General features: G+C 38.7%; 1 protein-coding gene across 1 annotated transcript in view; it reads left to right on the forward strand.

The window, feature by feature from the left end:
• The window catches only part of IPO11 (importin 11), a 244,644-nt gene that overhangs the window by 196,017 nt on the left and 33,620 nt on the right, over positions 1-15,007 (forward strand). Inside the window, exons 28-29 of the mRNA XM_049864207.1 lie at positions 216-311; positions 11,389-11,473. Coding sequence (XP_049720164.1) covers positions 216-311; positions 11,389-11,473 — 181 coding nt within the window. The remainder of the gene's footprint in view (positions 1-215; positions 312-11,388; positions 11,474-15,007) is intronic.

The following is a 15,007-nucleotide window of genomic DNA, read 5'->3' on the forward strand; positions in this document are numbered from 1 at the left end:
CTCCTAGTATTTAAACACACTAATAATCTAGTAAAATAAATTCTTTTTTCAAGTTATATGCAAAGGTAAAGTGTTTGCATTAAGAAATATATTTTTGAAGTTTCTTTTATATTTCAGAACTAAAAGTTATCACCTGTATAAGAGGATAATTAGAAAAAAAAGAATTACCTGTTGAAATACTCTAGTTAACCTGTTTTGCTTCCCTTTTATTCTAGTGTTATCCAAGATAAATTCTGTGGGATTATAAACATCTCAGTGGAGGGCCTCCATGATGTGATGACGGAAGATCCTGACACAGGAACTTATAAAGAGTAGGTGGAGCATTTAATTACTTAGGGAATAATTAAATACATACTGCATGAATTTTGTTTATTATCACCATATAAATGATCATCATAATATGGAAACATTGTAGTTTTACCTTTTGTAAGAAAAGTTTTAATTCTTATAATTCTTACTGCTTGATCTTGAGATCATTTATTCTATTACAGTGATCTTCTAATTTGGGCTTTTTTGGTCTAATCATCATTTTATGATTTGACATTATGTTCTTAAAAAATTCCAAGTGTGTTTTAGCATATGAATTCTTTTTTTAGAAATGTTTTGAATGTTCTCTTTTTTTCAACTTAAAAAGATCCCTTGCTCTTTAGGCAAGTTATAGGAAAAAGATGATAAATTGCTTTGTGTTTGACTGAGTATGTTTGGTGTCTTTAAGATGTTTGAGGTCATGTAGTACTTGATTACTGTTGTTAGGTGCCGTCGAGTTAATTTTTGACTCATAGCTACCCATTGTGACATAGTGGAACTGCCCATAGGGTTTTCTGAGCTGTAATCTTTATGGGAGCAGATCCTCAGGTCTAATGTATGAGAAACCCGGACAGTGAGAAAGGAAGACCAAAGAAGAATTAACACATTTGAATTGTGGAGTTGGCAAAAGATACTGAATATACTATGGATTGCCAAAAGAATGAATAAAACTGTCTTGGAGGAAGTACAGCCAGAATGCTCCTTAGAAGCAAGGATGGCAAGACTTTGTCTTGCTTACTTTGGACATGTTATTGGGGAAATCAGTCAGTCTCTGGAGAAGGCCATCATGCTTGATAAAATAGAGGGTCGGTGAAAAAAGACCCTCAACAAGATGGATTGACACAGTGGCTACAGCAGTGGGCTCAAAGATAGCAATGATTGTGAGGATGGCACAGGACTGAGCAACGTTTTGTTCTGTTATACATAACATTGCTGTCTTAGGCTGGGTTCTCTAGAGAAACAAAACTAATAAAGCATATTATATATATAGAGAGAGAGATTTATATCAAGGAAATGGCACACGTGGTTATAGAGACTGGAGTCCCCCAAGTCTGCAGGTCAGACGGGAGGCTTCCTCTGATTCATGTAGCCACAGGGGTTGGCGAACCCAGGATTGGCAGGTCATAGAGCAGGGCTGTTCACAGGCTGCGAAGATTGAAGAATCCCAAGATCGGCAGGCAAAATTGCAGGTAAGTTGTTAGCTCAAGTCCCAAGAACTGGTGGTCAGACAAGCAGGAGCCAGCTGCAGGATGCAGAATGAGCAAAAGCCATGAGCCTTGCCAGAATGTCTGCTTGTATCTGATGCAGGCCACAAACCAAAGGAAACTCCCTTTTAACCAATTGGCTACTCATAGCAGATCCCATCATGGGAGCGATCACGACATCATATGACTGCCAAACCACTGAGAATCATGGCCTAGCCAAGTTAACACAGTCTTACCCATCACAGTCACTTTGGGTTGGAGCCAACTCAGTGGCACCTAACAACAGCAACAACAACAGTACTTGGTTAATTCCAAAAAAGACTAGTTAAAATTATATTATTTGAGATAGGGGTTGAAATCATGTTATTGGGAATGCTAATAATCTCTTATATACCTATTAATTTGAAATTTTCTGTTTTTTTTTTTTTAAATTGATCATGATATCCTTTTGTAATTAGTGAGAATAATCACACCTTTTCTCTCATTATTACTGTTAATAAAGGGCATGTTTCACATAATGATAAGCAAGGCTGTGTAAGTGTCTAGACCACTTGACTTCCATTCATTAATAATATATGGAGCCTGTTTGCTTTTTCTAAAACCATCTGTACAAAAAAAAAAAACAAACCCATTGCCCCTGAGTCAATGCAGACTCATAGTGATCCTATAGCATAGCATATTTTTTAAAAAAAGATAGAGATCATATGTATGTTGATATCTTTTTTAATATCTATAAATAAAATGTGTCTGTGACATGCAACTTAGGTTTTTAAGAAAACAGGAGTTCAGATGAAGTGGAAACATCAAACTTCGTGATTACCAGCCAAAAATTAGAAACCATTCACGCATTTAGGCAGTTTTTTTAAAGTTAACATAAGGGTTTGTGCCACATGACTGTAAATACTATGTTTTTATACATAACACATAACACAGTTTACAGCTACATCCACTCCTCATATATTGACACAGTTAGGGTCCAAAGACCAGGTCGGTATGTGAAAATTGGTGTTACGCAAAAATGGAGGATGACCACATCAGATCACAAAACGGAAGAAGACTACCTCATTACATAACTACGAAACCACAACAAATCGTGGCCCAGCCAAGTTGACAAATAACCTTAACCATCATAGCGTTACTTTCACCTTGCACCTTGGCATTTGTTACTTCCAGACATGTGTTGTTTATGTGCAAAGTAGATTTTTCACTTCTGTTGGATAGTAAAATATTGTCAATTTTTTACTATGTCTTAAGTGCAAAATGTCGCATAACACGATAGTTGATAAGTGAGGAGTAGGTGTACTTGTGAAATATGTTCAGATGTTCCTTGTTCTTTCTTTTTAGAGTATATAATTTATTTGGAGGGGGTGAAACACTAGTAATAATTAAAAGCTGTTATGTATGTTTTATACAGAACACACATAAAATAGTAGAACTCCTGATTATGCTTTAATGGATATTCAGAGAAAGAAAAGGCACGGTGGGTTACAGTCTTCAGGGAGGAATGAGAGTCAGGATTTAGGAAGTAGAACAAAATAATAGCACTTTTCAGTCGGAAGAGACAAGAATCTGGAAGTTGTTAGAAGTAAAATTTAGAAATTTTGTAGTACAGTTTCATGATTTTAAAGATCAGGATAGTGGAGCTCAGAAAAGTACAAGTGACACAGCAAATGAGTGGAAGAATTGAGCCTTCTGTCTCAGTATGGCAACCACAGCCATGAAGTAAAAGATGGTTTGGAAGGGGAAGATGTTGGAAGTAAGGAAAACAAACTGACTAGAAGACCATTACAGGGTTTCAGACTAGACAGACCTAGACTTGAAGGTTAGTGTGTATGGGTAGCGGGAACGTAGAGTCACTGTTTTCTTCCCCAGAATTGCTTGGTGATTGCTTTCTGCCCTGGGGTGGTATTTAGTATAGCAAAAGTAGAGACACATCTGTATTTCGGTTTCTAAGAGGAGCTACATCTCTGATAAATCTTCCCACTTTGTAATTCTTTGTATACATAGTTGTGTGAATTACAGTGCATGGAAGTGTATGGCATAATTAGACTTTCAGAAGAGCCAACGTGAGGAACATAAAGTATTTAGTTATGTAGCTAACTTAGCCTCCAACTTCCCCTTCCTGTTTACTGAAACAGTTTATTTAAAGAAAGTTAATTTTTCCACTTCTTTTGAACTCTTATTGTATTCTCAGTTTAGAAACAATTGGAACAAATAAAGAAAACCCTGTTTTCTTCCCTTGCATAAGGAAGCCTCGTTGACAGATCATCTCTTTATTCAGACGCATTTGTGCCAGGCACTGTGCTGTGTGAGCAAGTCGTTTCAGTGCCTGAAGAAGATGAATCTTGTCCTGAAAGAGCTCATAGCCTAGAAGGGGAGGTGGGGACCAATCGACCAGCCCTCTCCAACTGCGGGAAAGGAAGGGGCCTGGGGAAACTGAGTGTAACTTTGGAGAAGTGTACTGTGATCTACCATATATTTTCATATTTGATACAAAACTCGGGGGGTATTTATTAAGTGTCCTAAGTGCAGGTGCATGAGGAATGCAGAGCAGAAATCAAAAATGAGAATTAATGAAGAAGGTGACATTTTACTTACACCATAAAGGATAAACGTGTGTTTTTCAGAACAAAAAAAAAGGGGGGAAAGGTGTAAGTGTTCCAAGAACAGAGAGAAATTTGGCTTGATTGGATCATAAGATTGTAGGAGTGTGGAATAAGATAGATTAGAGCCAGCTACTGAAGTGACCTCCATGAAATGCTAGGGATTCCAGGCTATTTTCTGTAGACAGTGGAGATTCATTGGGGATTTAAAGTATCAAAGTCACATGATGAGATTCATACTTCAGAAAAGTCACTTTTTTTTTTATACATTGTGGGTGATTGGGAGGGGTAGAGGTACACAGCATAGTGAAACTTATATCATCAGAACAGTCTGGGGGACATGTTTAATTAAAATGCAGATTCCCTTTCTCCAGTCTAGATCCATATCAATCATTAGGGGTAGGACAGTAGAACCTGCATTATAAACAGGACCCTGGATAATTCATATGTGCTCTAAAAATTGAGAATCTGCCACGTTGGAGGTAAAGAAGCCTTTTAAGTAGCTGTTAGTCTCAGTGAGCAATGATGAGGCAAATTTGAGAGAGTTTGGAGGAAGGACAGGTGACAGGCTGAGTGTGGCTAAAGGGATGAACTTGGGTCGGTGCGTATCTGTCCACACACACACACTTTTTTTTTTTTAATCCTTTTGCTTATACCTAATAGCCTGTGCTTATTTTTGCCCTTTAATATGTCCTCATAAAAAACCAAAAACCAAACCCATTGCCATCAAGTCAATTCCGACTCATAGCAACCCTGTAGGACAGAGTAGAACTGCCCCATAGGGTTTCTAAGGAGTGCCTGGTGGATTTGAATTGCCAGCCTTTTGGTTAGCAGCCATAACTCTTAACCACTACGCCACCAGGGTTTCCATGTCCTCATAGCTGTATTCATATAGACATTTTAAAATTTAAATATAACATTTTGTGTAGAAAAGATAGAAATGGAATTTTATTCCTCTAATGATTCGTTTTTTTTTTTTTTATTTTGCCAAAAATTTATCTTCCAAGATAAAATAGTTGGCTATAATTAATCTTGATACTAGTATTTGTTGATAGTCGTACAGAAATTGAATCCCATTTAGAAGAAGGAAGAGTTCCATTTTGAGAGTTTAAGAGTCTTGAAGGTTTTTTGTTTGTTTTTATTCAGTTAGAGTTCTTATTAAGCCAGGAAAATATATGCATGAAGTTTAATCATTATTTATTGTATTTAGAGATTTGTCTTCTACTTACCTTTGCTTGGTATGTTTTGTTTTTCTTTCCTTAAGTAGTATTTTGTTGCCAGACACATCAGGAAATGAGATCGACAGCCCCCTGCCAAAGTTTGGGAAGTAAAAAGGAAGAAAGAATTTAACCAGTACTTTAGGAAGCCTAGAGGCACTAACATTGATTAGGGGGAGAAAAACCCAAACCTGTTGCCATCCAGTTGATTCTGACTGATAGCGACCATGTAAGACAGAGTAGAACTGTCCTGTAGGGTTTCTAAGGCTGTACTCTTTACGGAAGCAGACTGCCACATCTTTCTCCCTCGGAGTCGCTGCTGGGTCTGAACTGCCAACCTTTCACTTAGCAGCCAAAGCTTAACCACTGCACCACTAGTGCTCCTTTATTGATTAGAAGAGGACTTATAAATTCTTTCTTTTTACCTAGAGAGTGTAAAATACACAGGCTATACAGGAAACAGAGGGCATGAGTGGCTCAGTGTAGAACTCTGCCTTCCACGCCGGAGATAATGTATCACATGTGCAACCACCACCTGTCTGTCATTGGAGGCCTGCCTGTTGCTCTGATGTAAACAGGCTTCAACGGAGCTTCCAGACTAAAATGAACTGGTGATCTACTTCCGAAAAATCATCCACTGAAAACCCCGTGGATCAGAATGATCCGATCTGCAGCCGATCATGGGGCTGTCACAGGACCAAGCAGTGTTCTCTGTCATTGTGTGTGGGGCTGCCATGCGTCGAGGGCTGATTCCAGGGCAGCTAACAGTAAAGGAAGTAGTTTTATTTAAAACAGAAGTAAAATTCAGGCTTTTGTAAGTCTTCTTTCTCCTTTACTTGCTACAAGGAATATTGACCCAACAGATAACTCTTCAGAATAGGCAGTGCCTGAAGACACCTTGATTCCCTGATTCTGATATTGTCAACTGTGTGTTATTTTAACTTGTGTAGGTCCCTGTGACCTCTTCGGGATCTCTTTCTCCAGTTTTCCCCCTCTGGAGCATACTGCCCCACTTGTTAATATTAAAACCCCAGTGTCTTACAGGATAAAGTTGGTAGGGTCTTATTGTAAGCTGACGCTCAATCTACATTATTACTGGGCTTTTATCTCCCTGGAGTCGGCATCATTCCCCAGGCATGCATACACCTTTATACTCGTGCCTTGGCTCATAATATTTCTTCCCCTTCACTTGTCATGCCTGTAATCCTGCTCTGCCTCGTAGATGCTTACCACTAAGATTCCTTTCCAGACCCTCAGGAAGAGTGGATTGCATCCTTCTCTGTTTTTTCGTGACACTTTGTCTGTACTGCTGTTATATGGCATTTAGTTATTTGCTTATGTTCTATTTAGTTCCCATAAGAGAATTTGAGACAATGCTTAAGAAAAGCACATGCTTATTATGACAGGAAACTATTAACACAGGATCAAAGGATTTGGAACAAGAAACCTTTAACTGGCACAACCTGTGGTATCTGGACGTACAACTTAGCTCTGTGCTTTCTAACTGCCAGGGCAAAAAGAAACTTCAAAAATTACATAGTTTCTATTTTTAAGGAGAAGGAAATATTTAGGAGAGACTTTTTCTTGGCCTGTGCCCAGAAATGACTTTTTTTTAAATAAGATATTTATATAAAGGACTGTAAAAGAACTTCTAGCTGCAAGTAAGAGGAAACTGATTCAACAAACCTTAACACTAAAGAAGTTATCATTGACAGCAAAACAAACAAAAAATGCCACTGCTCTCGAGTCGATTCCGATTCATAGGGATCCTGTAGGACACAGTAGAACTGTCCCCATAAGGTTTCCAAGGCTGTAAGTCTTTACAGAAGCAGACTGCCACATCTTTCTCCCACGGAGCCGCTGGTGGTTTTGAACCACCAACCTTTTTTTTAGCAGCTGAGTGCCTTGCCACCAGGGCTTTTCCATTGACAACAAAATGACAGTGTTTAAGTAGCCTCAGGATTAGCTAATTGTGGGCTCAGCAGTATCACCTAGACCCATTACTCCCATCATCCGCAGCACGTTAACCTCATCTGTAGGGTCCTTTCCTCATTGTCACAAAGTAGTTCTAGTCTACACCAGACATCACAGTTCATGACCGTGTCAGTAGCAGATGTCTTTTTCTTTTGTCATTTTTTAAGATCAAGTGAAACCATTCCTAGAAGTCATTTTGTCAGACTTCGCCTTATATCAAATTGGCCATGATTTCTTAAACATAACCCTGCAGAAAGCAGTCACTGACTGGAGACTAGGATCACCATGATTGCTTATTGAGCCACTGGGAGTGGAGCTGGGATTAGCTTTTTCTGAAGCATAAAGTGTCATGGAAGAGGAGGATAACAGGGCAGAATCATGGTTCTGGTAGGAAAGGGGAGTATTATATAGGTTACCAGTGTGTCCACTACAGAGGCTAGTTGAATAATGTCAATTCTGGTTTTATTTATAACATTTAGAAGTGACCCATATATGGTTCTTATGTCAGCCTGGCTGAAAGCTGGTTGTGTAGCATGAAAAAAAAAATTCATTCTTTTAGAAGCAGTTTCACAATGACCCTATAGGACAGAGTAAAACTGCCTCATAGGGTTTCCACGGAGTGCCTGGTAGATTCGAACTGCTGACCTTTTGGTTAGCAGCTGAGCTCTTATCCACTGCATCACCAGGGCTTCTTCATGTGGCCTACAGAGCTATAAGTAGGACGCATTTAGAACTGTGCTTAGCGAAGTATGACCTCTAACCACTGTTACGGGGTAATTTGTGAGAAATGCAGATTTTCAGGCCCACACAACTGTACTAAATTAGAAACTCTGGGAGTAGGGCGCAGCAGTCTGTGTTTTAAGATAGCCCTCAGGGGATCAAATGCAAGCTGAAATTTGAGAACCGCTGATAATGGACATCAAAGCATGACTTGAGTACTTGCCTTTGTTGCCAACCATTTCACCTTTGCACACAGGTGGGCTCAGGCTCAGGCAGAGTGGGACAAGGCTGTTTTCAGACAGTAGCTCTGATCTGTTCAGGTGCTAAAGTAAGGGCAAAATTAAAGCATCTCAATCTGAGACTGTGAATTATGCAGAAGTTCACTTTGGCTAGGAAAATTTTGAGGACAAGTCCTATTTATCAGTGTTCAGTGAATAAATTCAGCCTTACATTTCTCATCTGTAAAATGGCTGAAATACTTAGAGTACAGAGTTTGTGTTGATCCAGTGAGAGACATTATTGCAAGTACCGTTTAAACCAGGAATGATTGAAAAGGCTTCATGCTGCATGACCACACTTGGTGGTTGTGTTTGATTGGAGTCCCTTGTTGAGAAAAAATCTGATTTAACAGGCTAGTGTACTACTTCTGTCTGTTCAATGATTTCTGCTGTGAGTACAGTCAAGCGTCTTTTGATGTCCACAACATGTTCTGTGAAGTAGGACGTTATGTGATTTGGATGTTGTGCAAAGGCGCTTGTGCAGCTGTGGGCTCCTCCGTTGGGTGCTGAAGCCCAGGATTCCTGTGTCCTGAGCTGTGTGCAGGGCCCTGTGCGAGTAATGGCTACTGCCCCTCTGCTCCAGCTCTGGGAATTGCACGGGCTTGGGGGTGACAATCCCTGGTGGCAGGGACCAGGCGTTAGTCCGCCTGCGGACCAGCACCCTCACATTGTTATGAACCAAAGCCATACCTGAGAGCTGGCATTCATGCATAAGCTTCGATTCTGACTTTGGAGCCTTAAAAGATATTGGTGATTGTGGAGACCCAGGGAGGTACTTTGTTAGGCAGTACACTCATGATAGAACAATGGTTAGTATCCCAGACCTCTTATTATTCATTGCTGTGTAGGCAGTAAAGAATATAACCTTACAGGACCACGGACGTATACGCAGACGGACATTGCATGAATGGACATTATGTGGGGCATGACTGTATAGGATAGAGGCATGGCTGCATGTGTTCAGATATTGACTAATCCCTGTTTTAAACTGCTGTTGTTACTATTATTACATTCATAGTCCATACATTTTAGCTTACTAGAAATCTATTCATTCTCATCATGCTTTTTATATAAAACATGATTGTCTTTGATCTTCGTTATCATGATAAGATTTGACTTTTAGTTGGAGATTTTCATGCAGGAGAGTTTCAGCTTTGGAATTTTTCAATCCAAATATTATTGCATCACCCACATGAATGTAATTTGCAGAATACCAAAGCAAAAACTATATGCCCTCTAGGTAGTTCTTGGTCAGTGGACAAAGTGTATCTCCAGAATATAGTCCGTTATTAGTGTGATAAATGGTTTAATTTAAGGAAGGCAAAACAGAGTTTTTACTGTACAAGTAAATTAACAGATTTTGAAATGCAGAGAAAGAATTTGATGTAAAACAAAGCATAACCAAAAGCAAACCTGCTGCCGTGGAGTTGATTCCGACTCATAGTGACCCTATAGGACAGAGTAGAACTGTCCCATAGTGTTTCCAAGGAGCACCTGATAAATTCAGACTGCTGACTGTTTAGTTAGCAGTTGTAACTCTTAACCACTACGCCACCAGGGTTTCCAAAATAAAGCACATACTGCCTCTAAAAATGTGACCCTTCCCTGGAGATCCCTATTCATTGGAGCTAGAATGCAAATTTGCAACAGCCATTTATGGCTAGTGTGAGGGAACCCCATAATATCATACAGTTCTAAAATACAAACTTTGAAATCTAGACTTTTTCTTGACAAGGAGGGCTCCTTTGCCTTTCATACTCAGAAGTGGTAATGGACTGCCAGCGGTTCTGGTATACCTTGGAGGTACATCCTTCCTGGCTGTATCGTCTTTCTTCTCTACCAGTAACCCAGGGCTAGAGAAAGGAAACTTTTTCTGTCACCCTCTCTACCCAGGGCTGTGTTATTAATAAGAGAATATTACATGGCACATTTCACTTTATTAAATGGTTTTTAAACTGGTAAAATGTTGTCTTAATTTTCTCACTTTGTGCCAGGGTCCATTGCCCAACTACTTGTGCTTCATTATAATATGCCAATTACGTGCCAGGTGAAAGCATTGTGGCTCTGAGAGATCCAGGCCAGGCGTTGAGTTAGGAATTGCGCCCTTGCTGTTTTTCAGGGCTTCTGATTTCCATTCTAAGGTTCTCATTATTTGATCCACCAGTGTGCACTGACTGGGTGAGAGGTAGTTCAAAAAGCTGTATTTTTAATGATAGGGAATAGAGAGAAAAGGACACCTGTATCCACTGGAAGAGTGGTCTTGATCTAGTTCCTGGTGTCATGCTGTAGCCGAGTCAGGAATTTTCCTTCATCTGTCCTTGCTACATGCATAAGAGAGACCAGGCTTTTTGTTGCCACAGTTTATTGGTTAGGAACCTATGACTGATAAATTACTGAATTCTACAACTCTAAAATAGGAAACAATGGGTTTGTTCCATCAACTTGATTCATTAGGCAATATTCATTTCTTGTCTCCCTGGAACCAGTGTTGACTGTATAGGAAACTATACTTCTATTATTTCTGCTAGTGGTGAAGAGCAATGGTGCTGATAATCAAAATAAAATGATTTATAACTGTTGTTCAGGTACAAGTGCTATCACGGACAAGTTCCCTATAGCATAGTAATGACATTTGGAACACAAAGTAGGCGTTTACTTGATTAAGGGTGTTTTAATAATATTGTTTAAATGATTATTGCTATTGTTATGAAACATGTACAACCTATAAACACATAAAGATTAGTGAAAAGTATTCATTTCAGGTGTTTATAAGTATCATTTTTTAAAAAGATATGAAGGGTACACCTTGCTTTGTAAAGGTTATGTTTGGTTCAGAAGTTGCCTATATATAGTCTACAGTTCATCACTTTAAGTGCCTGAGGAAAATGCTCTAAAATATTTTGATGTGGGCTTTTTAAATAAAATTTATCTTAAAAGAAAAATCAAATTCATCTGGTCTGTTGCTCACGTTTTCACACATAGAATCATTTGTATTCTCAGTGATTTTGAGGGCTTGTTTTTATTATGTTGCAGATGTTTCTTACTCATTTAAAACATCTGTTTTTTTGTTTTTTGTTTACATTAGCTGTATGCTGATGTCTCATCTTGAGGAACCAAAAGCAACAGAAGATGAAGAACCACCCACAGAGCAGGATAAGAGGGAAAAAATGGTAAGTTAGAAACGTGGCTTCTAAAAATTAGGGAAAATTATATCATTATATTCTGTAAGTTTGAAAATGTCTCTCATTGCATCTGTCTATCCATACATCTATCCATCCATCTCTTGTTGAAGGATTAATGTAAGGCATCTGAGTTTTGAAATTTGGGTTGTACCCCTAGAACAGATCATTTGTATTCCTAGTATGCGAAGTTGAGGTTAACTCTTGATCTGAAATAACTGTGCTTTATCTTAGCTGAACAGAAGTTTAACTTTTAAGATTTACAATTTAAGTAAGGCTTGAGGGTCACATGTTATTTATGATTTTTTTGAGATTTACTGAAATTTCTTGCATTCCCTGTTATTTTATAGACCCAGCAAACTTTTTCTGAAATACATCACAGGCCTTTGTAAAAATGCCCTGAAATACACCTAACTGCTATATCGTTTTGAAAATCATTAATTCTCGCTACAGGAATCCAGTAAGAAGAAGGAACAAAAAAAAAAAAAAAAAAAAAAATAGGGACCATATGAAATATCTTGTCTTTTAAAATTACTTATGATCTTGAGTTTTTAAGTACTTTGTAAACATCTGGATAAATTTAGACACGTAGATAGAATGGGTACATAAACTTTGTTCCCCTTTCCTCTTGAATCTCCTCTAGTCTCCTGGCTTCACCACTTAACTAACTTCATTGTGTCTTCTTTCTTCCTTTGCAAAATGAGAACAGTAGTATATATCTCATAGGTTGTTGTTGTTAGGTGCTGTCGAGTCAGTTCTGACTCACTGCGACTCTATGCACAACAAAATGAAACACTGCCCAGTCCTGAGCCATCATTACAACCGTTGTTATGCTTGAGCTCGTTGTTGCAGCCACTGTGTCAGTCTTCCTCGTTGAGGGTCTTCCTCTTTTTCGCTGACCCTGTACTCTGCTAAGCATGATGTCTTTTTCCAGGGACTGATCCCTCCTGACAACGTGTCCAAAGTATGTAAGACACAGTCTTGCCATCCTTGCTTCTAAGGAGCATTCTGGTTGTACTTCTTCTGAGACAGATTTGTTCGTTCTTTTGGCAGTCCATGGTATATTCAGTATTCTTCGCCATCACCACAATTCAAAGGCGTCAGTTCTTCTTCCGTCTTCCTTATTTATTCTCCAGCTTTCACATGCATATGATGTGATTGAAAATACCATGGCTTGGGTCAGGTGCACCTTAGTCTTTGAGGTGACATCTTTGCTCTTCAACACTTTAAAGAGGTCCTTTGCGGCAGATTTACCCAATGCAATGTGTCTTTTGTGAAAGTATTATAAGTAAAGTATTATAATGTAAAATGTTATAAGTAAAGTATCATAATGACACGTGCAAAGAGCTGGAGATGGAAAAACAAAAGGGAAGAACACGCTCGGAGTTTCTCAAGCTGAAAGAACTGAAGAAAAAAATTCAAGCCTCAAGTTGCAATAGTGAAAAATTCTATGAGGAAAATATTAAATGATGCAGGAAGCATCAAAAGAAGATGGAAGGAATACACAGAGTCATTATACCAAAAAGAATTAGTCGATGTTCAACCATTTCAAAAGGTGGCATACGATCAGGAACCGATGGTACTGAAGGAAGAAGTCCAAGCTGCTCTGAAGGCATTGGTGAAAAACAAGGCTCCAGGAATTGATGGAATATCAATTGAGATGTTTCAACAAACAGATGCAGCGCTGGAGGTGCTCACTCATCTATGCCAAGAAATACGGAAGACAACTTCCTGGCCAACTGACTGGAAAAGATCCATATCTATGCCTATTCCCAAGAAAGGTGATCCAACCGAATGTGGGAACTATAGAACGGTATCATTAATATCACTCACAAGCAAAATTTTGCTGAAGATCATTCAAAAATGACTACAGCAGTATCTCGACAGGGAACTGCCAGAAATTCAGGCTGGTTTCAGAAGAGGACGTGGAACCAGGAATATCATTGCTGATGTCAGATGGATCCTGGCTGAAAGCAGAAAACACCAGAAGGATGTTTACTTGTGTTTTATTGACTATGCAAAGGCATTCGACTGTGTGGATCATAACAAACTATGGATAATATTGTGAAGAATGGGAATTCCAGAACACATAATTGTGCTCATGAGGAACCTTTACATAGATCAAGAGGAGTTGTTTGGACAGAACAAGGGCACACTGGTTGGTTTGAAGTCAGGAAAGGTGTGTGTCAGGGTTGTATTCTTTCATTATACGTATTCGATCTGTATGCTGAGCAAATAATCCGAGAAGCTGGACTATATGAAGAAGAACGGGGCATCAGGATTAGAGGAGGGCTCATTAACAATCTGCGTTATGCAGATGACACAACCTTGCTTGCTGAAAGTGAAGAGGACTTGAAGTACTTACTGCTGAAGATCAAAGACCACAGCCTTCAGTGTGGATTACACCTCAACATAAAGAAAGACAACAAAAATCCTCACAACTGGACCAATGAGCAACATTATGATAAACGGAGAAAAGATTGAAGTTGTCAAGGATTTCATTTTACTTGGATCCACAATCAATAGCCGTGGAAGCAGCAGTCAAGAAATCAAAAGATGCATACTTCATAGGTAGAATATATGAATTAATGTATAAAGTGGTCATTAAATAATACTGGATAGCTAGTAATTACAGTTTAAAGGTTAGCTATCACTGTTCTAGTCTGATCATAATACTCCTTAGAATTACTTACATTAACCTTCAGGGATTTAATCCTCAGCCTGTGGCTAATACTGCATAGTTCTAACAGCCTTCTTTTACACTGCGTTTGAGCTTAACTCAGTTTAGTTTGCTTTTATGCTAGAAATCATTTCCTTAGCAGCTAGCTGGTACAGAGGAAAGGACAACATCCAAGAAAGTCTAATTGTGACCTTGAGCAAGTCACCTTGTGTTTCCAGAGCTGTTTCCTCATCTGTGAAATGAGAGGGAAATTGCATTTGCAGATCCCGAGGGCCTATCAGCTGAAAGAGTATTTGATTTGGTAGCTCTTACTGCTGTCCCTTACCTCTCCCAGTGTGCAGTATTCTGGTGAAGTATTCATTTACGAATAAACCTTCTGAAATATTTCTTGCCTTGAAATGAGGCTGTTATGTGGTGTCCTAAATTATATGAAAGTTCATTACAACCTAACAGTTTGTCTTACTCCACTCTCACTCTCACAGTTTTTAAGCATTGAATGTATCATTGATTTTACAGAAAAATGTATATTTTCTTCACAAGATTCTGAATTTTTAAGTGAACAGTAGGTATTCTGCTTCTGTCCGTTTATCAGCTCCTGTGCAACTTATTAACGTCAGTTAGCCTGATAGATCTACTCTTGACAAAGTAATTTACCCAAATCTGTATATAGTTTTCATTCAATATAAAACACTCAGTAACATCATTTAGTCATTTATTTAAATTTTAACTTTATTTTCAACGTAAGTGGAATATTGTCTCAGAGCAATATAATATCAGAATTTTAGAAATAGCACTTACATTTCCTTGCTTTAGTTTTGTGATTTTAAATTTTATTTGACAGCTGA

The sequence above is a fragment of the Elephas maximus genome, chromosome 2 (assembly GCF_024166365.1).
Source record: "Elephas maximus indicus isolate mEleMax1 chromosome 2, mEleMax1 primary haplotype, whole genome shotgun sequence".
Classification (NCBI taxonomy): Eukaryota; Metazoa; Chordata; class Mammalia; order Proboscidea; family Elephantidae; genus Elephas; species Elephas maximus.